Source organism: Thermobia domestica, chromosome 3 (genome assembly GCF_964235325.1).
Source record: "Thermobia domestica chromosome 3, izTheDome1.hap1.1, whole genome shotgun sequence".
NCBI lineage: Eukaryota > Metazoa > Arthropoda > Insecta > Zygentoma > Lepismatidae > Thermobia > Thermobia domestica.
In genome coordinates this window covers 349,567,323-349,593,644 of record NC_137456.1, presented here as the reverse complement: position 1 = coordinate 349,593,644, position 26,322 = coordinate 349,567,323, and the positions used below count along the sequence as shown (strand labels likewise).

The window sequence follows — 26,322 nt, the reverse complement described above, 5'->3', positions numbered from 1 at the left end:
CTGTATTGGTAAATAAAGCCAAGTGATTCGACACAAACACCAGCAAGCAGCCGACAAATGCCGAAGCACCGATGGAACACGAAGAGATACGAAGAAAACCCCTTCAACCCCTCCACAGGTTCCACCTCCGAAGACTGACTATATAAACGGACACCTGGAGGCAGAAGACATCAGTTGTTAACTGGTCATATTCTATCTATCTCTTTAAGCTGAATCGAGCGCGAGAGACTCCTCTAACCTCACGTCTGAACTGCAACGGGCAAGAAGTCCCGTACCCATCTCCGAGCTGCAATGGGCAGCAAATAACAACCCTACCTCTGAGCTGCAACAGACAAGAGGTTCATCTATCCATCTCCGAGCTACAACGGACAAGAGATAACAACCCTACCTCTGAGCTGCAACAGGCAAGAGGTTCATTTATCCATCTCCGAGCTACAACGGACAAGAGATAACAACCCTACCTCTGAGCTGCAACAGGCAAGAGGTTCATTTATCCATCTCCGAGCTACAACGGACAAGAGATAACAACCCTACCTCTGAGCTGCAACAGGCAAGAGGTTCATTTATCCATCTCCGAGCTACAACGGACAAGAGATAAGAACCCTGCCTCTGAGCTGCAACAGGCAAGAGGTTTATTTATTCATCTCCGAGCTACAACTGACAAGTGATAACAACCCTGCCTCTGAGCTGCAACGGAAAAGAGGTTCATTTATCCATCTCCGAGCTACAACGGACAAGAGATAACAACCCTGCCTCTGAGCTGCAACGGAAAAGAGGTTCATTTATCCATCTCCGAGCTACAACGGACAAGAGATAAGAACCCTGCCTCTGAGCTGCAACAGGCAAGAGGTTTATTTATTCATCTCCGAGCTACAACTGACAAGTGATAACAACCCTGCCTCTGAGCTGCAACGGAAAAGAGGTTCATTTATCCATCTCCGAGCTACAACGGACAAGAGATAACAACCCTGCCTCTGAGCTGCAACGTTAAAGAGGTTCATTTATCCATCTCCGAGCTACAACGGACAAGAGATAACAACCGTGCCTTTGAGCTGCAACGGAAAAGAGGTTCATTTATCCATCTCCGAGCTACAACGGACAAGAGATAACAACCCTGCCTCTGAGCTGCAACGGAAAAGAGGTTCATTTATCCATCTCCGAGCTACAACGGACAAGAGATAACAACCCTGCCTCTGAGCTGCAACGTTAAAGAGGTTCATTTATCCATCTCCGAGCTACAACGGACAAGAGATAACAACCGTGCCTTTGAGCTGCAACGGAAAAGAGGTTCATTTATCCATCTCCGAGCTACAACGGACAAGAGATAACAACCCTGCCTCTGAGCTGCAACGGAAAAGAGGTTCATTTATCCATCTCCGAGCTACAACGGACAAGAGATAACAACCCTGCCTCTGAGCTGCAACGTTAAAGAGGTTCATTTATCCATCTCCGAGCTACAACGGACAAGAGATAACAACCGTGCCTTTGAGCTGCAACGGAAAAGAGGTTCATTTATCCATCTCCGAGCTACAACGGACAAGAGATAACAACCCTGCCTCTGAGCTGCAACGGAAAAGAGGTTCATTTATCCATCTCCGAGCTACAACGGACAAGAGATAAGAACCCTGCCTCTGAGCTGCAACAGGCAAGAGGTTTATTTATTCATCTCCGAGCTACAACTGACAAGTGATAACAACCCTGCCTCTGAGCTGCAACGGAAAAGAGGTTCATTTATCCATCTCCGAGCTACAACGGACAAGAGATAACAACCCTGCCTCTGAGCTGCAACGGAAAAGAGGTTCATTTATCCATCTCCGAGCTACAACGGACAAGAGATAAGAACCCTGCCTCTGAGCTGCAACAGGCAAGAGGTTTATTTATTCATCTCCGAGCTACAACTGACAAGTGATAACAACCCTGCCTCTGAGCTGCAACGGAAAAGAGGTTCATTTATCCATCTCCGAGCTACAACGGACAAGAGATAACAACCCTGCCTCTGAGCTGCAACGTTAAAGAGGTTCATTTATCCATCTCCGAGCTACAACGGACAAGAGATAACAACCGTGCCTTTGAGCTGCAACGGGAAAGAGGTTCCTTTAGACCCAGTTGCAACGGGCAGATCGTTCTTAACCAGCAAACCTTAAATCTCCGAGCTGCAATGGGCAGGAGGTCCAATTATGGAAGAAAGAACTTTTTAGAGAATTACTTATTGGTAATCTTGTATGTAAATTGTATAAAACGTATTTTATAATATAAAAAATGAGGGAAAATATGCGTAGCATTACCCTACTGAATATTATAATATCACTGGTCTAAATAAAAATTAACCAGTATTTGTTTTGTGATCTACAGACTACGTGATTCCGTTTGAAAAGAAAATTTGCTTTTAATATACTATGCTAAGTTCCAGACTTTATTAAGTTCTGAAATAATTTTTTTGAGAGTTTCGTACTTTAGTACTACTGTTCTTTGTTTACAGAAGGCAATAAGGACTATTTTTAATTTGTCAAGAGACTCCAGCAAAAGTATCGTTCAGTCAAATAAAATTTAACTATCCCTTGTTTGTATATATAGAAAATTATTATTTATGTTGAAAGAATCAAAGTTCCTTTGTTTATTAATAAAAAATTGGCCACTTACCAATGAACCCTCCCTTGAAACATTTAAAGATTTTGACGTTTCAGAGCTCTCAGCTGGTTCCTTCCTCAGTGGCAAGGTAAAAAGGATTAAAACGGAAAGGAGATAAAAGGAGTAAAACCAGGAATACATTCCACTATATAAAAGTAACGTACAAAAAAGATCCTGAGATGAACGTAAAAAAGAACGCGAGTTCATTCTTTTTTCACTCTGCTCTGTTCATCTCAGGATCTTTTTTGTACGTTACTTTTATATAGTGGTATGTATTCCTGGTTTTACTCCTTTTATCTCCTTCGATTCCCGGCGGGAGCTCATGTGGTTCGGATTCCACGTTAATCAGTAGATTCACGTCTCATATAGTCTCGCTGCCGAAAGGGACGCTAAACTAAAAATAAACTCAACTCCTTTATCTCCTTTCCGTTTTAATCCTTTTTACCTTGCCACTGAGGAAGGAACCAGCTGAGAGTTCTGAAACGTCAAAATCTTTAAATTTTTCAAGGAAGGATTCATTGGTAAGTAGCCATTTTTTTTTTGTTAATTTTGAATATCCCCCCATGTGCCCATGTAACTATAATTCCTTTGTTTATGTTAATGATATACTTTCATATAACACACGACAAAAGAACAACATATACATTTTATATTTTAAAGAAAGTGTCTTTCGGATGGCCACTAAGCCATACAATACGTTGCTGAATTACTTGAAAAATATTAAAATTATAGTGATATTAAAAAAACAGTTGTTCAAGTTCCGTGTAACAAAATGTATTACTATATTAGTGAATATAGTATTATCTCAGGAATCCGAATGCCCGAGAAATTGAACCCATTATTGTGGTTCGAATTGATCCTTAAATTTTAGATCCATGTTTCATATAGTCTCTGTACTGGAAAGGAACAATAAACTCTACCCATCCAATCAAATAACAGCACTGTATTATACGAATCCGGGTCAAATTGCTTCCAGGCGACAAACTTTCTGATCCGGTCCGCCACTGCTTTTCGGAAGTCAGTTCACATTGGGCTGATATTCCTTCTTTTGCTGTGGCCGTTGTGACTCAGTGGTAGAGAGTTCACCTTTGGTGCATGGGGTTCTTGCTTCGATCGCAGCTCGCGCCAAGTGAGCTTTGTGGTGGACAAACACCATTGCGTGGGTTTTCTAGGGTTCTCCCGTTCCCTCCAACTTTCTTCATTCCACTATTTCATTCATTTCTCATCATTACCGTCTCCTTTAGCATAGCCGGCATAACCGTGGGACATATCTTTTTCAGTTTAAAATTTTAGTTTTATCTGCGTAAAAATATAATTACGATAAATTAAAAATAAGATTCTATGTTAGTTATGTTGTTATGTTGTTGGTAACAATGTTTTTGAAATGTTGCGTTGGTGATCAGAAGCTTATTAACTAAATCAATCAACAAAACTAGAAATTAATCAATTTTCGGATATCTATGATTATAGCAGGCCAATTGAATCAGAGGCAAGGTGATCATGAAGGTGGAAATTCCCGAAAGAAACAGCTCATGGAATGCGGAATACCCTACTTCAGATGCCCAGCGGATAACTGCAGACCGCGTCTCAACAAAGATAATGTCCAAGAATATCTTGTGAATGCCCATGGTGTTGCTCAGTGTATGAGAGACACAACAAGAAACTTAATAACCTAGCAAACGCAATCTATACCGAGCAGAGATCCTACTTATTTCTCTGTGTACCGGATACCTCAATGGAACCTGTTTTTCATATGTGCAGTCCAGTGGCGTATACTGGTTTGATGGCTTAAGCTACCGTTATCCCTTATAACACTTGCACATTATTATTATTATTATTATTATTATTATTATTATTATTATTATTATTATTATTATTATTATTATTATTATTATTATTATTATTATTGTTATTATTATTAATAATAATAATAATAATAATAATAATAATAATACGAGTTTCCCTCTTTGGAGTAATTAGTAATTGTTTGGAAGCCTAGTTACGCCTACGCCCTCCCTGCTGGTCTAGTCACTAGTGCGCGCGCTCTTGCTGCACATTACCCCGGATGAATTCTCGGTGGGAGAATGTTGAACGCATTACGATGTTTCAGATTCTGCTTTAACCTGTCGGTCCATGTCGCATGTAGCCTCGGTGTTGCAAAGGGACACTTCTATTGATGCGTGGGTGGACATTGAAGTTTGAAGGGCGGGACCTTCAACGTAATGACGAAATAGATGATACCTTTGTTTAATATTTCGCCTTCGTAGTTGTGCCCTCTTCATCAGACTCTAGTGTGAGTATGGCAAACGTCTTATCAAGTAATGGTAATGAAATCCTAGAAACGCTGTGTGTTAATGAAATTTACTTACATGAAATTGAAATAGCAATAAAAAATGTTAAAGTCCAGAACAGCTGTGGAACCTGATGGAATACCCTCGTATATAATTAAAGGCTGTATTGATATATTTAAATAACTCCTATGGATTGCTTTCAACCTATTCATTAAAACTCGCATCTTCCTTGATAAATGGAAATCCTCGTTAGTCTGCCCGATAACTAAATCTAATAATAAATGTGAAATTATTAATTTTAGACCCATATCAATTTTATGCACTCTTGTGAAAGTATTTGAACATATTATATAAACGGATTATTGATAATGTTAAACCAGCAATTTAAATGTATCAACATGGCTTCGTTACTCGCAAATCAACAACAACTAATCTATCAAGTCACTGGCTTTATAGCTAACTCGTTAGATGAAGGATGCCACGTTGACGTAATGTACATTGACTTTGAGAAGGCTTTCGACAGAGTACGTCATAAAATACTGTTAAACAAATTAAATCTTATTTTTTCTTCTGCCTTCACTATTTTTTTTTCATCATATCTAAATGAACATAAGCGCACACAATTGTCTACAAAGAATTTAAATCAGACGAGTATTTTGCGTTATCAGGAGTTCCACAAGGCTCCAACCTAGGCCCTTTACTATTTCTATTATTTATCCACGATCTTCCAGATCAGGTACCCAACAGTAAAAAATTATTCGCTGATGATTTGAAAATATACACCAAGATAAAATCTGTGCATGATTGTCTTGATTTGCAACACGACTTAGAGAGTATTGCAAACTGGTGTTCAGTTAATAAGCTTCGAGTAAATATACACAAATGTAACATATTATCATTCAGCAGACACAAAAGTACCCTTCAATATGATTATAAGCTTAGTAATAGTTCTTACATTTGACCTTAGATTAACATTCATTAAACACATCGAAATGTTACTCATGATGCGTTTAAATTATTAGGATTCATAATTAGAAATGGTAAGAACTTCAGAAATATTGCAACACTTATGAGAATGTATTAATCATACCTATGCTTCAAGTTGGAATATACTGTTGTAATTTGGAATCCCTCCCAACAAAAGCGTTCAATCAAACTTTCTTGGGTATTTGATACACAAAGTAACTGGAATTTATACCTTACTTGAAAACGATAATACACTGGTAGACAATTTGAATATTTATTCATTAGAATAAAGGTATAATATTGCCGATGTGGTATTCCTCCAAAAAATAGTTCAAAATGAATTCGATTGCTCAAATTTTATAACAATGTTAAACTTCCATGTTCCTTCAGTTAGCACCAGAGCTAATAATACGGGTCTCTTCTAACGCTAGGACCAACATAATGCTGAAGTCACCAATCTGTAGAACATATTCTGTCTACAACAAATTGTATCAAAAACATGATAAAATTTATATATGTACACTTATGTCCAAAATGATTGTCGCATATCTGTAACTGTCTTCTTGTAAGAATATAATTTGATAATCATTTTGAGTTGAGTTGATTTTAGTTTAGCGTCCCTTTCAGCAGCGAGGCTATATGAGACGTGGACCTACTGATTAACGTGGAATCCGAACCACATGAGCTCCCGCCGGGAATCGAACCCGGGTCTCCCACGCCAAAGGCGTGTACGCTAACCGAATTTGATAATCATTTTGGAGGGTACTTTTAATACTGATACTATGTGTATAATCGGGAAATGTATATTTGTGGTAAATTTCATAGCAAAAGAATTATAAATATGAAAATTAGAATGAGTAAAACAAAATGTTGCTAAATGGACAAGAAAGTTTTATTTTCGTTTTGTTGTTCTTATTTACTGCTCTTTTGACATGAAATTTGCCATACACATGTCTTTTCCGATTATATACATAATAACATTGCAAGAAATACCGGGCGAATTCATTACCAAATTATATTCCTGCAACAACATATTTATAGACATGCGACAATAATTTTGGACATGGGTGTACAATGACTTTTAAGGTACTAAAAGAAAAACTATTGTAATATTTCAACACTCTAATTGGGTATCTGCCTGTTGTGATAAGTACTATTAAAAAAAAACAAAAATAAAAACTTTACATTTGCATGGAAGAAACAACAAGAAATAAAGCTCGAAACTTACTCTAGCGTCGTTAATGCCAGTTAATTTAGTCTTCGGCCGCTCCAACACTAAGAAAGCTGCTAAATTGGCTGTGTATGAGGCTACAATTATCATTGCGAAACCTGCCCATACCATTCCTAATACACGGGCAGAAAAGCTGCGAGGTGTTCCTGTAAAAAGTAATATTTATGGTTTACTACGTAAATCAACTCCCAGGGTTCCATCAGTAGGCAGTTACAGAAAAAAAATGGTTTCGGATGGATGAATATAAAGTAAATTATTTTACGTATGATAATATTAACAATACTGGCAATCTGTATATACTGAGCAATTTATTGTTTTTATAATTTTATAGTTGTATATGATAATTTACTACTACTACTACTACTGGTTCTAAAGAAGGTTAGGTTGGAATGAAAGATCGAAGACCCATAAGAAACTTATATATGAACCAACAAATAAGTATTAGAATAGGGGAGGGCAATTGAAAGGCTGTGAAGAATATGGAATGAAAATAAATGTTAGAAAGACAAAAGTCATGATGATTCGAACGAAGGGGTCGCTGTCAAATATAGAAATTGGAAGGGAGAAAGTAGAACAGGTGACTAGTTTTCGATACTGTAATACACATATATGTATAAGAAAAATTATTTAACACATAGATGTAAATACGCACACACACACACACTTTAATTGACAGTTATTCAGTAAAATAAATAAATTACTTCATAAAAAGAGAAAAACAAACTTCAGAAATCTAAAACTAATTCTAAACAACAAGAAAGCTGAAAAGGTAATTAAATAAGCATTTTTATACAATATATTTACTGATAGAGGGTATAGGGTGCAGCTTACCTTTGCATCCGTGACTCCCATTCTTCCAGTTTATTTTAATATTTCGATTCACTTTGGAGTTATGTTAGCAATCATTTGTTATTTTCCTTTTTTCTAATTCTATTTTTCCCACTGTTGTCTGCTTATTTAATTTTAGAAAGAAATTGGACCCCGAATTCGCAGACTGCACTAGATTACTTTAAACTTTTTCACTTTACACATCGTTTGAAAGTATTATCGATCCACTAACATACGAATAACAACTGCTATTTCTAGTAAAGATTCCGGTATCGAATATTATTTCTTGATGTTCATTTTTACTTGTTACTATGTACACTGGTTTCCACGTATACTTACTCAGTGTAATAAATGTAGTGTAAATATTTACAATTATATATGAATTCCTTTATGCATTTAAATATTGTTTTCTATTAGTACCAAAACTTGACCAGAAAAATGTTCATTCAACATTGTGCATACCATTGTAGCCAGATCAAGATTTTTGTTTACTCAAAATTGCGGTACTTGAATTTAGTAATTTAAAAAAAATCTTCGAATTGAACCTTGATACTCTGTACAGTGAAAACAAAACAAAAAAGAAAAAAAAAAGAAATTTGTATTTTTCCTTTGATTTGATGTTATACAATCCCACCTAGGATCAAAATTCCTTTTATCTAAGTTTAGTCTTGGGTTTTTTGTTCCAATAAAAAAAATGATTCGAAAACATTTCTTTCAGAATGTTGCAACAAGAATATAAAACTTCCACTTTCTAGTTTTGTGTCCTGACTCATGAAATGTCTTTATAAGCTTACAGATTTTTTAAACGATTACTAAATCCAAACCTTATCGCAGTTTGGAGTTGACAAAAATCTTGATGTGGTTACAGTAGGACGCACGATGCTGAATGTCATCTGAACATTTTTTAAATCAAATTTTGGTACTAACAGAAAACAATATTTAAACAGACAAAGGAATTTGTGGATATAATTGTAAATACTTACATTTCATTTATTACAGTGAATAAGTATTCATGGAAACCAGTGTTCCTAGTGGTAAGTAAAAATGAACATCAAGAAATAACATTTGATACAAAAAACCGTTAGTAGAGATACCAGTTCTTGTCCGTGTGTTAATGGATCGATAATACTTTCAAACGAAGTGTAAAATGGATAAGATTTAAGAAATCTAATGGAGACTGAGAATTTGAGGTTCATTTTTTTCACAGGACTTACATAACTAAAAGTTCTAGAAAAAAAAAAAACTTCAACCAGTTAGGCTAAAGGAAACTGTGATGATGAGAAATGAATGAAATGGTGGAATGAAGAAAGTGGGAGGAAACGGGAGAACCCCGAGAAAACCCACGCACACTGTGTTTGTCCACCACAAAGTCCACTTGGCGGGAGCCAGGATCGAGCCCGGGACCCGAAGTACCAGAGGTGAACGCTCTACCACTGAGCCACCGCGGCCCCAAGCTTCAGAGCGAGTCAGAATATCAACACAAACTAAAAAGAGGAGAATTCCAGATGCAACAGTAAGCTTTTTTCATTCTACTTTTATACAATATTTAAATTCATACAATCTTCAATTAATATTGAATTAATTATTTCTCTGACGCAAATTCCTGTTTTAAACCATTTGCAAAGGGCACGAATGACTCAGTGGTAGAACACTTACCTTTGGTGCCTGGGGTCCCTGCTTCGATCCCCGGCTAAGAAAGTTTGCGGTAGACAATATCATTTCTGTGGGTTTTCTCGGGGTTTCTCGTTTCCTTCTACAATCTCATTCCACCAATTTTTCTGTCATCATTCACTTGACTCAATTATCCTCCTCCCTCAGCCGAAAAGGCATAATTGTGGGACGTTAAATCGAAAGATTTCATTTCATTTTCATTTTTAAACCATTTATTTATTTTTAAACCATTGCTTTTCAGTTTGCAATGCCACTTAGAATACTTCGGCAAAATTATTCTTGGTATCTTTGTACAAATATTTCCTTTTACAAATATGATATAAATAGGGTTAGATGTCCTTTTAATTTTTTTCTGACGTCCTTATAAATTTTTTAAACTAACGTTCTGGTTTAAGCATTCTATACAGATAGCTAAAAGCATGTGTCGGATTTCTTCACTAATTATATTTTAGGGTTTATCTTTCATAGTTATATATTACTATATATTCCTAATCCTGAACAAAATTTACCTGAAAATTATAGAGGAATCAAGTATTTCTTAATAATAAATAGCTTACCTTCTCCAATCCCACTGTTGAGTAGAACTCCCCATGCGAACCAGATGGCACTAGAGAGGTTGAGAGCGTCCTCTTCAGTTCCCTCTGAATTAGCAATCTTGAATCTTCCGAATGGAGAAAATCTGTCCAGTAAATACAACACCAGCGCTACTACATGAACAGATACCATCACAAGAATCCACAGAGTATTGCTGAATGGTTGCAAGAACGATACAAGGGTGGATGAGCGGGACGGCTGAAAAATAAATGTTATTACTAACATGAATAATCTTACGTAGCAGTTTATTTCAAGATGTGTACATTTTTCATTTTTAAGATTTTAATTATTTCATTTGTTATCGACAGTGTTCGCAATAATGACAATAATAATAATATAATTTTATTCATATTAGGAAATTACAGACAGAGTCCAATTGCAGCTTTCAGAAAGTAATAATATATGAATTAACAATACAAGTAAAAGAGCATGCATAAAAAGCAAGATCGTAAAGTATAAAAACTTAAAGATACAAAAATACATTGAGTAAAACATACAGAATAATCATAATAAAAAATACATCATAATAATAAGAATTACGCGCGGAAAACAGTAAAATAAAATTAAAACGAACTAATACAAATCAATAGGTGCATAAGAAAATAAAATTTATAAAAAGTGATAGGTTATGAATTGCCTCTGAATAGAAAGAAAATCAGCAGTAAAAATATTAATAACATGTGAATAGTTCTTAGCACTTGTAAAAACATTTATATACTAGGACGTCTCTGAGAATAGGATTACATTTTTTAAAAATTGAAATTTATTATTGACATGTTAAGGACATAAAGATTTACTTCCTCTATTAATGATAATTTGTCCATTAGAACATTATGATGAAGTTGCATATCAAATAAGGATTTTGGTTCCGATAATTTAAGTAAACCAAGTTGGTGCCTAATTTCGTAATGGGATTTTTCTGATAAGGATTTAAATTTCCATCGTAACCATGCGAGAAACAAGTTCTGAACTACTTCAATGTCTTTTTGAAAATATTGGACACCTTTATATCGAATACTCGTGCGGTATACCAGATGGCTTATTACATTTACATAATATAGTATTAAACAGGTTTTCAAAGATGAGAAATCTTTAGAAATCAATTTTATAATTCTTAAGTTCCTTCTAGCTTTAGAGACTATACATTTAAGATGTTTACTCAATAATAGTTTAGAGTCAAATGTAATACCTAGATCCTTGATAGAGAGAACCTTTTTTGCCAGAAATATTGTCAATAACATAATTGCAATGTACCGAATTGATTTTAGAAGTTGCTGTTGATCCATAATATCAGGAGAAACATAGTTATAAAGATAATTGTAGACAAGGTTATCAAAAATTTTAGGTAATATTCCCATAATAGAAATAGATCTATAATCAGTACAATCTTTCCCATCAATCTTAGTGATAGAAGAAACAACAGCTTTCCAATTATGAGGATAGGTAAAAGTTAGTAGACTCCAATTAAATGAAAACAAAATAGTAACTATGATATACATAATTCATTTAATTATAAAAAACTGATATACCATCAATTCCACTAGAGCAGGATTTCTCAACCTGGAGGGTCGCAAAAGGGTTTCATGAAGGTCGCGAAGATAAGCGGAAGAGATAAATGTAATTAGAATCTAATACCGGAAAATATTTTCAAATATTATTTTGAATTTTGTTAATGTAAGTATATTTTTATTTTTATACATACTGTTAAGAACAACAAAAAATGGGTCTGCTAAGCGCTTTGAATAGGTGCAGAGTTGTTTAAAAATCAATTTAAATGAATGATGTACGATATGAAACTAATGAGAACTGCATATTGAAATACCAGAAAAATACAATGCAACAAAACCTTCATATTGGAATACAATTAAAATTAAAAGCTAATGAGATACCTGAGCATGGTGAGATTTCACTAGTGCAACAATGTCTGATTCAACCTTCGTGACGCACATTATTAAGTCATTTAAAATACTCAGTAACTTTTTAACAATTGTCCAAGTTTTTAAAACAAAAATTAGAAATCACTTAATTTTTTTTATTATACGACCTAAAATTAAGAGTTACGAAGATTTAAAATTTTCAAACGGCCTACATTTTGAAACAGTATGGCGGATCGGATTTGATATTTGTAATATGAATGAATTGACCAACTTTAGTTTTAATCCATTCGCTTTTAGGGAAGTTACTGCATCCGTTATATACAAGAAATGGATTCTACTATTATAGAAATAGATGGATATCGTGCGATCTCCGCAATACGTAACAAGGAATACAAACCAGAAATAATAAGGGGGGTCGCTGGCAAGAGGACGTAATAAAATGGGGGTCATAATAGGAATTAAGTTGAGAACTACTTCAGTAGAGGATTCGACTTTCAAACCTTTAATTACATTAATAACCTGATCAACAGTAAAATTGGGATAAAACTTACTGTTTTCACTAACACGACAATTCAATTTCATCTTAAGACGAACGTCTTTGATATATAGATTCAAATAACTTAGCCCATGCATTGACAAGTTTATTAGAGTCATCTATATAAAATCAATCATAATACCTGAAGAAGATTTAATACCATTATTATGCTTTTTCACAAAAGCAAAAAATTTGTGTAGATTTCACGTTAAAGACCTTTCAATACTCGAAACATAGGCTTTTCTACCCACACGAAGTTTGTATTTAACTTGGCTTCTGTAATTCGCAAAAATAACTATCGTCAGATTTAGTTATTTTAAAATTTTTATATGTCTTTAGGCTTAATTAAGGAAATAAGATCCTTAGAATACCATAATGGAAACCTCCTGATTTTAGGTTTATACTTAGGAATATTATTATGCATACTAGATATAATTGCATTCTCTACAGAATAATAATAATAATAATAATAATAATAATAATAATAATAATAATAATAATAATAATAATAATATCCCTATAACAATTGTGAGTCGATAAATGAGTGATAATCTTCCAGTATATTTAAAGATATTTTTAATCAACCTAACATATATTAACTTTCTACGTGATTATATGAAATTGTTTGTGTGTGAATTAAAAACTGTTATCTCCTGACAACTGACCAAACTATTTGAAAACAGTATTTTGTCGTTACAACGAGGTCAGAACAAGTCCTAACTATTTAGCTAATTTCAAGAGACCAATACCTCCACAGTAAAAGTTTTGATTTGAGCAGTTATCTTAAAGTGAGAATACTATATTGTAATGATTTAATTCAGAAAATATTGGCACCTAGAGATGGAGCAAAAGAGTATAAATTATTTTGACCTGCTATACACAGGCATGTACGATTCAAATAGATTTTCTTTCTCTTGTTGCTCTATTACACGCCTATCCCTCAATTACGTAATATTCACAACAATACCAGACTTGTATGAATGTTCACATTAGTAAACAAGGATTTTAGGAATGATACCAAAAAAAAAGAAAAAGAAAAAGAAAAAGAAAGAAAGAAAGAAAGAAAAGAAAAGAAAATGGATCAAAAAATTGCGATCTTGGGTGATAGTTTGAAAAAAAATGAAATGAAATTTTTGAGTTTTACGTCCCACGCTTATGCCGGTTAGGCTAAATTAGACGGAAGTGATAGTTTGAGTTTGGCTACAATGTATATAGTTCTTCAAATATAAGGCGTACAAGAAAATTTTTGATTGAAATGTATTGGAGGTTTTGGATCAGGGGAAACAAAACTTTTGAACGGACCCTAATTTTTTCCCCGGAATAAGCACATCATACTGAGTTAAGTGATAGTTTGGGTTTGGCTACACTATATGTAGTTCTTCAGATATAAGGCTTACAGGAAAATTTGAAATATATTGGTTTTTGGATTAGGGGTAACAAAACTTTTGAACGGCCCCTATTTTTTTTTCGGAATAAGCGCATTATACTGAGTTAAGTGATAGTTTGGATTTGGCTACACTGTATGTAGTTCTTCAGATATAAGGCTTACAAGAAAATTTTTGCCTGAAATATATTGGATCTTTAGAGTCAACAAAAATATATATTTGGTTATCTTACCTTTTTCTCCAGTATGGCAATTCCCTGATACTTAAATGGTTTACTGAATTCAATATATGCTGCTCTCTCAGGGTTGATTGTCAATGGCGCCACTATCATATCAGCTCGTAGATTTACCAGTTCTCCAATAAGGCCGCTCCACTCTTGCTTGCCACCTGTGTACCAAATAATTTTAGTTTGTATTTTTGACAAATCAATAGTCAAGGCACAAAATTTCTTCGTTATAAATTCTTTTGCTTTAAGGTGGAGGATTAATATTTCCTCAGAAAGTAGTAATGACTCATAGAAAATGACCTGATATTTTATATTAATAATAGTTCTCTTCTACTTATGTACTTTTTAAAGTAGAATTCTTCAACAGGTGTGCCATGAACCTCTGAATATGAACATTTAGTTCAAATATCAACTAAGAAACGACAAAACTAAAAATAAGTTAAAACCAAGATATTGAATATAGTCGTTCCCGGGCAATCAGCCAGGTGAATTCCAAGTCGTCGAAAGTTGCGAGAACTGACAATTGTTCTCGTCTTCAGGGTAAAGTATGAAATACCAAAACCAGAAGCCTTTATTATATAGGTGCTGGCAGCAAGGGGGCGGAATTTGATTTGTCAATAGAGACCTCCAATCAGCGTCAGTCAATTGTGATTGGCTTATTGACTGGGCTGATTAGCAAGTCCTGATTGGTTGTTTTGTGTACATTTTCTTCTAATAAGGGGAAGTCATGTTTGGCTGAGTTGAAGACCGCTATTCGTATTGATTTTACTGTCTTCTTCTAGTATTCCTATTGCTTCCTTCACTTTTCTTTTGGAGTAGTTTGAACACTTTGCTATCTAGGTTCTTCCAGAGAAAGATATATTGTGTCCCTCAGTTATGCTAAGCTCTGCTAATCCTGAATTTTCTGCTTGATGTCATTTGAGACTTGTGGTGTTATGCGTTGAGACTTGTGGTAGAAGCTATTGTTGTTAAAGCAGAGGTTCCGTGTACACTGTGTCTAAGGCTGCCGTCAGGTTTTCTTCTGATGAGGATGTTCAAAAATGGCCTCTCACTCTTTACCTGAAGACGAAAACAATGTCAGTTCTCGAAATGTTGGACGACATGAAATTTACCTGGCCGATTGCCCGATTATAACTATATTCATCACGACATCAGGAAAACTTCAGTTCTTACTTCAAAACATTGAAATTTTAATCATGATTTTGTTTTTTAGATTTAAAGGGCCGTATGCAGAGTCATTTTGACGCGTGATTAGTGCCATACTAAAGGGTTCGACTAACACAAGGTTCCTGTAGTAGTCAGGCTTTTAGTATGACGTTAATCATACTTCAAAACGACTCTGCATAAGGCGGAAAATGTTTAATTATTTCTGGAGTTTTTCAGACCAAGAATACGAACAAATAGTTGGACTCCATATTGCAATATCCTCTCATATTAGTAAACAAAACCGCGTGCTTCGGCATAAGCACCAGCAAGCAGACAATGGATTCCATCACCATCGATAGAATGCGAAAAGATACGAAGGGGACCTCTTCAACCCCTCTACGGGCTCGCCTCGAAAACCGGCTATAAAAACGGACACCTCCAGGTGGAATGCATCAGTTGTTAACTGGTTACATCCTACCTATCTCTCCAAGCTGCTCTGGGCGGTAGAGACTTCTCTGAGCTGCATCGGGCAAGAGGCTCCTTTAGACCCAGCTGCAACGGGCAGGGTAGTTTCTAACCAACAAGCCCTAAAATCTCCGTGCTGTTATTGGCAGGAGGTACAATTTATAAAGAAAAAACTATTAGAGAAATTACGTATTCGTAATATAGTGTATAAACTGTATAGACACTTTTATAATAAAAAAGGTAAGGAAAAAGAACATCTCCCGTTACTCTACCGAATATTACAATATTGAATTAATAATCAGATTTTTAAATACATGTTTTTAGTTATTTATGGCCCCTTCTTCCTTCAGTAATTTGTGTCAACCTGTAAAAGCACTAACATTTACTATAATTATTGCTAACAATAAACGAAAACTACTTACTAGTATTGTTTCGGATTAATGGACTTCCAAATTGTCTATCGGGTGATATTGCCAATGAGTAGGTAAAATTTATTTTATGAGCGAGAAATTTTAGAAGATCCATGCAGAATCCTTTACAGCAATTCATTTCGTCAGCTAAAAATATATATTTAAAAAATTAAAAACGGAATACCATTTTCTTTAGTTATTTATTTTAATTCAAAGGAAACATATTAAAATTAAAATACGTGAATTTTCTAATTTCTTTAGGTGATTACTATTTGATTTAATAACAAAGTAGACTCGTTCTTAAAGAAAGTTAGCTCAATTTTTTTTTGTCTTCATTTCATTTTATTTCATCTTTATAATTATACATATCGCACGAATTCGTGAGCATGAAAATGACTCGTCAAAGCATAAGACACATAGACATAAATAGTTTACATACAAACTTATTACATTAAAATACTAGACTACATCTACGGTCAAAGGGAAAAAACAGAAAATAGACATTTTTAATACTAACAGTAATCAAATTCATTTACACATCTAGGTATTCATTCACGGAATAAAAACAGTGCTGTAATAGATAGGTTTTCAGTAATCTCTTCAATTTTCCTCTTTGTTCTGTTATTCGAATATATTGAGGAAGTTTATTATATAGTATAGTACTCATAAATGTTGGATTCCTTTCGTATAACTTTGTGCGATGCTGTTTGCAGGGGGTTTTATCCTTACGTCTGGTGTCATATTTATGGGTTGATGGTGTGTTAAATAATTCAATGTTAGTTTTTTACAAAGAGCAATATGCGAAATATGTATATTGAGGGTAAAGGCAATATTTTAAGTTCCTTAAATGTTGGCCTACACGAGTCATTCATTTTCGCTCCTGTTATAGTTCTTAAAACCCTTTTTCGAATCACGAACAATATATTACTTTTTTTGGGAACTTCCCCAGAAGATTATGCCATATGTTAGTAAAGACTGAAAGAGTTCGAAATATAAGTTACGAAGTGTATATCTAGATTTAAAACATGTTTGATAGATTTTATTGCATAGATCATTTTATTGATCTTTTGAGCCAATGAAAATATGTGTGTTTCCCCAGAAAGATTGTGATTTAGCCAAAGTCTCATAAATTTGGTTGAGTTTGAATACATTATTATTTGATTATTTAGCATTATATCAATATCTACGCAATGCTTATTTTGAATGTGATGGAAACTTAAGGCTGTAGATTTGTCTATGTTTAATTTTAGTTTGTTTTGCGCAAACCAGTTTTCTAAACTACTGGTTGTCTTGTCAATTTTATCGCCAATAATATCATAACTTGTGTCTGTTATAGTTAGACTTGTGTCATCAGCGTACATAGCTGTATTTGTTAATGTTACGGCATTGGGCAAATCATTTACATATAACAAAAATAATATGGGCCCTAATATTGATCCTTGAAGAACACCAGTAAAAAATACTTTTAAATTTAGATTTATGAGTAGCTGAATCAGCTGAGTCTGACACAAATAATATTTCAACAACTTCCATATTTTGCAAATACGATTTAATTCATAAGTTGACAACTCCTCTTAAATTGTAAAGTTAAGTTTATGGATAAGAATGTTATGAGGAACAGAGTCGAAAGCTCTGGGTAAATCCAAAAACATTCCCGTTTATTATTGATATAATTATAGATAGCAATTTCAGTTCCTTTCTGTTTTTGAAAGCCAAACTGTGTGAGTGAAATTACATTATGTTTAAATAAAAATGGTATAATTTGGTTGAGAATAGCTTTTTCAACGATTTTTGAAAAAGATGGAAACAAGGAAATTGGTCTGTAATTTTCTATTTTTATTTTGACCCCCTTCTTATAACGGTATGACATTGGTGTTTATTTTCAAATATCTTAAAATTTAATAAGCAGATTGTCTGACACGTCATTACAAGTAGTATATGGGTTACCGTTAGAGGAAACCAACAATAAATACATCAGTAAAGGATAGAAATGATTGACATCTTCATAACCAAATATCGGATGTTCTAAAAATTGTGCCCACAGACTACAAAGTATCATTCTATAAGTCAAATTAAAGCGGAAAATATATATAATTTTATCCTTTTGTGTCCTCGTCTTAAGGCGCGAATTGCACTATGTGGCAACGTCGCAGATAAAGTACCTCAGAGATGATCTACCAATCCATCAAATAGTTACGTCGATTCTTTCCAGATGGCACTTAAGTCGATAGACGTTGACACTAGCACGTTCACTTATTAGCGCAACAATCGGTGTAAGTGTTTGATGGATTTGAGGAGCAATGCTAATGCTTTCAAGTTAATCTTCGAGTTGCCACACAATGGAATTTTGATTTCGCATAGCGGCTGAAGGAGGCCCCGGAAGGTACATCATTATATAGCATTTTTGCTTTATTTTGACCTGAATAATTGCGCTCTGTTGTCCGTGGACACCATTTTTAGAACACCGATATAAATTTTGTACACGGGCGAACAGGCTTTGAAAGGATCATTCTAAGAAAATAGTGCACTTAGTAAAACTAGTAGTGAAATGTGATAGTACGAAACAAGACAAATATTCTCTCCAGTTTGCAGTAGGATTGTTCGCATCCATTTCTAACTTGATATTGTCTTCCTCAGTTATTCAATGAAAAAACATCTTAGAAATCCAGATATACGAGGTCTAGCTAAAACAATAACGGGACTGGTGCCCTAGGTACGGTTTAGTGTCACAAACTTACAAATTAAAGGTCATCTCCTTTAACATATTTCTCTCCTCTCTCCATACACATTTGTATACGAAGTTTCTATTGTTGGAAGCAGTTATGAAACTCTTCAGGTGTCTTGAGTACTGCTGTCATTTTCTGCTTCATCTCTTCCACAGTCTGAAACTGAGTTTCCTTCAGGGCAGATTTCACTATCGGAAAAATTTAAAAAAATAATAATAATAAAACAAAAAATCGCAAGATGCAAATCCTTCGAATAAGGTGGATGTTCCAACACTGGAGTCTTCTTAGCTGCCAGAAACTGCTTAACTGTCAAAGCAATACGCGAAGGAACAGTGTCGTGATGCACAATCCATTCATTATTCTTCCACAAGAGGGAGCTCTTCTTTCTCACGCGTTCTCGCAGCTTCACCAAAACTTGCTGATAATATTAGTTATTCACTGTCTGATCTGATGATACACATTGAATCATGAGGAGGAAACTGACATCAAACAATGCAATGAGCATGACCTTTACTTTCGATTTCCTCCTGGGTGTTTTTTTTTTTTTTTTTTCATTCGCGGTGATGTGGGAGTATTTCTGTGTATGGATTATCTTTTCGTTTCAGAATCATACTGAAAGATCCACATCTCGTCACCAGCGACGGTTTTTGTTAACAAGTACGGTTCGGCTTCCATACGTTTCATGTGTCACTGTACACGTGCTTCCAGAAGTCCTTATGCTCCTGTGTGAAGATTTTTGGTGCTGTTTTAGCACAAACTTTGCATATATTCAAATAGCCGTGCAGAATTGCGCGGACAAACTGCTTATCGATGCCCACCATGTCTGCCATCATTCAAATGCTGAGCCTGCAATCTGTCCGGACAATGTCAGTCACTTTTACCTCATTTTCCTCTGTTGCTGCTGTGACAGGGCAACCCAGTCTTTTATTATCATTAACGTTCTCGCTTCCCCCACTGAAGCGTTTGTGCCACTCAAACACTCGCGTACGTGATATCGTATTATCACCACACATATCCTGCAACAGTTTCACACACTCAGTGATAAATGTGATATATGTATACCGAAATACCTAGCAATTAGTTTGTTTGCTTATCCATTTTGAAACTGTGCACTTTTTTGTCGGCACCGATAGTGACTAAATTACTTGACATCCATTTTATGATACTATTACAGAGTATTTAACATTGACATTGAGCATAGATTAACGTATACTACCTAAAATCGTGATGCACCTGGACAGCTGCACTGAATCATCACGTCTTAAGACACCGCTAACAAATCCATTTGCTCTGTTGAGTTGATTTTGAGTTTAACGTCTCTTTCAGTAGCGAGACTATATCAGACGGGACATACTGATTAACATGGTATCTTTGATTGCCACTTAATACAGGAACGAATATGAAAATAAGATGAATATAGTATTTACTCACCAGCCCCTGAGGAATTGTAATGCGGACATGGAATTTCATCTGGAGTACAATTTTCAGTTCTGTCGAAAATTGGTCTCACGTAAACAAATGGCTTCTCCTCAATTGTGAGAACTTTCAAGTCTCTCGGAATAACACATCCTTGTGGTTGTTGGTTTGAGCCTCCAGGCCATTGGATAACTGTGGTGTTGAGTACCAAATCCATTTTATCTAGTTCCTGCATTAAGAATTCAAGATTTTAAGTTGGTTGCATGTTTAAATCTGTGTGATATCAACTCATTCAAATTTTTACAACTAAAGCCTTTATATTACAAGTGTGACCCTGCTGACACTGCAGTCGATGTGTGTTTTCCCGTACCTCCCTCAAAAGAGAAGGGACAAGTTGTGGTGGCCGAGATTCTTCAATGATTGGATGCAGACAGAATTCTTTCACCAAAGCAAGGGGAAAGATTCCTCCGTAAAGCGGTGGCGGGGGTACGGCCGAACCATGTTTCATCAATTTTCCGAGGGCACACTTGAAATAGAAAGGCTATACTTATATTATCATTATATGTTCATGCTTAACTCTTGAAATAGAAAGGCTATACTTATATTATCATTATATTTTCATGCTTAACTCTTGAAATAGAAAGGCTATACTTATATTATCATTATATTTTCATGCTTAACTCTTGAAATAGAAAGGCTATACTTATATTATCATTGTATTTTCATGCTTAACTCTTGAAATAGAAAGGCTATACTTATATTATCATTATATTTTCATGCTTAACTCTTGAAATAGAAAGGCTATACTTATATTATCATTATATTTTCATGCTTAACTATTGAAATAGAAAGGCTATACTTATGTTTTCATGCTTAACATCTAGGGAGCATTCATGATAAAGTTGTGTTGACATGTTCTAGAAACTAAATCTATCTATGTGAAGAAAATTGAAGAAATCAGATTTTACTAGCAATTACACAAAGATCATTGAATTATGTGTAAAACTTGTGATATGATACAAAACCTTATGCTGTCAGGCCGTAGATCTACCGTTACTTTCGAACAACAGGAGAGAATGTTTGGTAACGGAAAAAAGGCAAATTCGACTTTTCAAAGAATTTATACATTTCATGGCTCCTATATACAAAAAATGTGATTATTTTAATGTTCGTCCATCTTTTCGTCCCGATATATGTACACTTGCCTAGAGCGCTCATACCGTTCAACGCATCCGGACCAACCGATGTATGTACACTTGCCTAGAGCTGATACCGTTCAACGTATCCAGACAACCGATGTATGTACATTTGCCGAGAGCGCTCATATCGTTCAACATATCCGGGCCAACCAATGTATGTACACTTCCTTAGAGCACTCATACAGTTTAATGTATCCGGACCAACCGATGTATGTATATTTGCCTAGAGCTGATACCATTCAATTATTCGGACAACCTATGTATGTGCACTTGCCTAGAGCGCTCATGCTGTTCAACATAGCCGGACCAACTGATGTATGTACACTTGTCTAGAGCTGATGCCGTTCAACGTATCCGGACCAACTGATGTATGTACACTTGCCTGTAGTGCTCATACCGTTCAACGTATTCGAACCAAATTTTAAAATTTTTTTAAAGATTCTCCAATTCTTTTATTAAAAAGAAAATCATCTTTCTATCCCTAAAATTAGGTAGGTCATTGTAAAGTTGACAATCAAAATTTGTAATTGAAAGAAACGGCTCTAACGGTTTTGCTTTTCATAAATAAATATAGCATTAACAACACTATAGCATATGCTATTTTTCTGAAGAAAAAAAAAATCTCAAAGATATCCTACTCTTTGGGAGTGAGTTAAATTCGAACAATTTTCTCAAAAATGACTCATTCGATTTTGTTCATATTTTATAAATGTTTCATTAACACTCATACAATATTATACAGCCATGTTTTCCCCTGAAAAATCCAGAAGAAATGGTATACTCGTAGGATAAGTTTAGTTTGTACTATTTTCTCAGAAACAACGACTTATTGGATTTGGTTTGTATTTCATAAATATATGTTAACTATACCTAACTGATAACTATAATGATTGAATAAATGAGATGATAATAATCAGTGGCGTATTTAGGGGGGCTTCCGGGCTTAAGCCCCCCCCCGAAATCTTATTTACTATAGTAAAGTATATATCTTGTAGAATTTTCACATTTTCAGGCAAAGCCCCCCCGAAAGTTAGCAAAACCCACCGAAACAAAATCGGAAATACGCCAATGATAATAATGAAGCATCACTAACCTTTGAGTATACGTATCGTCCGACAGTCTTTTGTTCATGATTTTGTTGAATATTTATTACATCATATTCAGCGTAGATCCTATCTCCGTTGTCATCAAACGCTACTCTTCCAGTTAGGCCATCTACCAACTCTTGTTTCCTTAAATACCTGTAAAATTTATATTGGTTCCTTGAAAACATATTACAGTAACTAGTAATATTCCAATGATCTATAAAGAATATTCGAGGCATGTTTTAGAAGATGTACACTCATGTCCGAAATGATTGTCACATATCTATAACTGTCTTCTTGTAAGAATTTAATTCGATAATGATTTTGTAGGGTACTTTTAATACTGATACTTTGTGTATAATCGGAAGATGTATATTTGTGGTATATTTTATAGGAAAAATTATAAATACGAAAATTAGAATGAGTAAACAAAATGTTGCTAAATGAACAAGAAAATTTTATTTTCGTTTTATTGTTGTTATTTTCTGCTCTTTTGACATGAAATTTGCCACATACATGTCTTTGCTGATTATACACATACTAACATTATAAGAAATACCGGCAGAATTTGTTAACAAATTATATTCCTACAACATCATATTTATAGACGTGCAACAAAAATTTTGGACATGAATGTACAGTACATAAAAAGAAACAATCAATACGAATTCATTAAAGGTAGGGAAATATGTCAAGCTAGTTTAACATAAGCATTTAACTACTGGTATCTGCTTAGAATAGAAACTCAAGAAAACACTAATGACGAATAAAACAATACAGTAAGTCCTGCCAACATAAAACATATATTGCCTGCTTTCCAAATTTATAAAAGTTTATATATTGCAAGAGACATAATTTCCAATTATTCACCGCAAACTCAGTCGTACCTGACTGTAAACAAAATCTAGTGTATGACAAAAATCTATTTTACATTAAAGAAATTTCAATAGTCGGGCTAGAAATAGTCGAGGGTTTAGGTGAATAGTTTGTTAATCCTATGTTCGTATCCTGAAGTAGGTCTTTTTCTTTACTTATTTATTTTGTGTTGCTAACCTACCCGGAGACAGAACATTTCTTTGAATAATCCTTTTTCAGTTCTTTTCAAATTCGCTTAGGAAACAATATTATACGAATTGTAAATGTAAAATATTATGGCTGGAAACAGGGTATTAAGTATCTTTACTATTCTACTGTTATCCTATCGAGGGCGAGAGACTATAGGGTTCGATTCTCGGTAGGAGCTCATGTGGTTCGGATTCCACGTTGAGTTGTGCGTCCACATCTAAAATAGGCCTGCTGCTGAAAGGCAAGCTACACTCTAAGTAACCAACTATTATCCTATGAGTCGTAACATAAAATCATTCCACAATGTTTTCTTAACAAATATAATAGTTCATTTGTCTTTTATTATAATAAATTTTGAAATAACAAAATCATAGCTTTTGTGGAAATTTATGAAGAAATATTTACGTTATTCCCATTATGATTACGAAGTATCCATAAATCGGATTTCCGTGGGGGAAGTTGCTTAACTCGAATTAAAATTCGAGTACTGTTTTGTAGAGCAGTTTAAACTCCCCTCTTATATAAAAATAGTGCTAAAATAGACACTAAATCCCAATTAATTAATTAACCTGACACAACAACAAATATAACCCAGGCTGTCGTAGAGAAATAACAGTAATATTGAGTATACTTACTCGAAGAACATTTTTCCTGATTGCCAAACTGCGCTTGAGTGATTGCAATCGGATGGTGCATCTGAAATATTCTCTTTGTCGTACATGTTTCTCAATGCAGATGCAAATATGTAACTGCAATAGAAAAGAAGTAATGCTAAGAGTCCTGTCTAATATATATATATATATATATATAGTGTAATATTATTGATATTACATATTTTTGGTTCTCAATAGTGCATACCAATCCACTATCGACAGACATTATATTACTGAAGATTAGCCTTAGAATTAACAACAAAGAAACCGGGGCGGACTTCTGGGGGGGGGCGGTCGATAGTAATACTGCTACTTAGAGCTACTTTTAAGAGCTCCAAACCTTTTATGGATGGGTTTATTTATATATAAAATAAGAAAATTTCCTCTTCTGGGAGGGAATCGCCCCCCACTGGATCCGCCCCTGAAAGAAACCATACAAACCTCACATTTTATCTGTAGCATAAGAAAATAAAAGAGCTTCAATTGGACTTTCGAAATGCAAGATCTGAGCTTACTTCCCAAAACTTAGGTAACTAGCAAAATAGAAGATTTTATTAATACTATCTTTTCTGTTCTTCTGTTGTTTGGGTAAGGAGTGCATAAATGACACATCTGGAAGTTATTTTATAGTGTTCGCCCTGAAAGTTCCCGGAATGTTCTAGTTTTGGCATTTGTAATGCAATCACATTGAACCTTGTACAGTACACTACCCTATTTAACATAAATACAAGCTTTGAAGACGTGTATATAGAAGCTCAAGCTGCATTAAGACAGGCAGCGACCTGGTTTAAAAGAAATGGTTTTGTGCTAAATCAAGATAAAACAAAAAAAGTAACCTTTAGTCTCAATCACTGCAATGATAGAGGAAACTATAATGTATCTGAGGTTAAATTTCTTGGTATACGTATAGACAGCCAACTAACCTGGGAACAACATGTCAAATATGTATGTACAAAGCTCTCCCGAGTGCTCTTTCTGTTAAGAAAATTGAAAGATACAGTTCCCTATGAGTATCTGAGGAATTCATATTTTGCATTTTTTCACAGCATAATAGGAAATGGGATTTTGCTTTGAGGTAACAGTAGCCAAGCACATGATGTTCTAGTTTTTGCAAAAGAAAACCATCAGGCATATTGTTGGAACACATGATAAAGAACACTGTAAACCACTATTTATCAGGCTTAAGATAATGACAGTAGTTAATGTATATATTTATCAAGTGCTACTTTACACCAAGCAAAACCTCGAAAATATGATACTCAGGGATGAAGTACATACATATAATACTAGATGGTGTAAGAAAATTGATATACCCTTCACTAGATTATCGAAGATCAAAAAAGGTTATTTAGTTATAGGACCAAAGCTGTTTAATAAACTAACATCCTCCATACAACAGCTGCCATTTAACATCTATAAGAAACAGTTATATGATTGGTTAGTAAAGAATCCATTTTACTCGATTCAAGAGTTTAGTGAATGTCAAGACATTCTGTCCTAATTTACAGTGGCACTTTATTTCAAATATTATTAGGTTGTTCATTATAAAATTAACCAATAACTGATTGTGTGTATGCAATGATTATTTTTTTTTGTATATCTGTATCTATATGTATATCTCATTCGGACGTCGTCTATTGCTTGTAAAGCTCAATGACAATAAAATATTCTATTCTATTCTATTCTAGTCTAGTCTTTAGGTTGCCTAATTATGAATATGGCAAGTTTGAACAGGTCGTAATCAGTGTTTCTTCCAGACTCTTTTTGGGGGGGCTCTGTCCCCCGATGCTCTGAGAGTGCCGCCCGGACGAGACCAAAATAATACGTCTATAATATAATAATAAATAAAGTAGTATCAGAATTGCCCCCCGGAATACTACGTGAGCCCCCCGAAACATTTTTTTTCTGCAAGAACGACTGGTCCT

General features: G+C 34.6%; 1 protein-coding gene across 2 annotated transcripts in view; it reads right to left on the bottom strand.

The window, feature by feature from the left end:
• Positions 1–26,322, bottom strand: part of LOC145681294 (glutamate [NMDA] receptor subunit 1-like) — a 100,637-nt gene that overhangs the window by 14,910 nt on the left and 59,405 nt on the right. For both annotated transcript variants that reach the window (XM_081752938.1, XM_081752939.1), the window contains exons 8-14: positions 24,380–24,493; positions 22,688–22,835; positions 20,411–20,624; positions 16,266–16,400; positions 14,239–14,393; positions 10,173–10,407; positions 7,114–7,262 (exon numbers count right to left, since the gene is read on the bottom strand). In XM_081752938.1, coding sequence (XP_081609064.1) covers positions 7,114–7,262; positions 10,173–10,407; positions 14,239–14,393; positions 16,266–16,400; positions 20,411–20,624; positions 22,688–22,835; positions 24,380–24,493 — 1,150 coding nt within the window. The remainder of the gene's footprint in view (positions 1–7,113; positions 7,263–10,172; positions 10,408–14,238; positions 14,394–16,265; positions 16,401–20,410; positions 20,625–22,687; positions 22,836–24,379; positions 24,494–26,322) is intronic.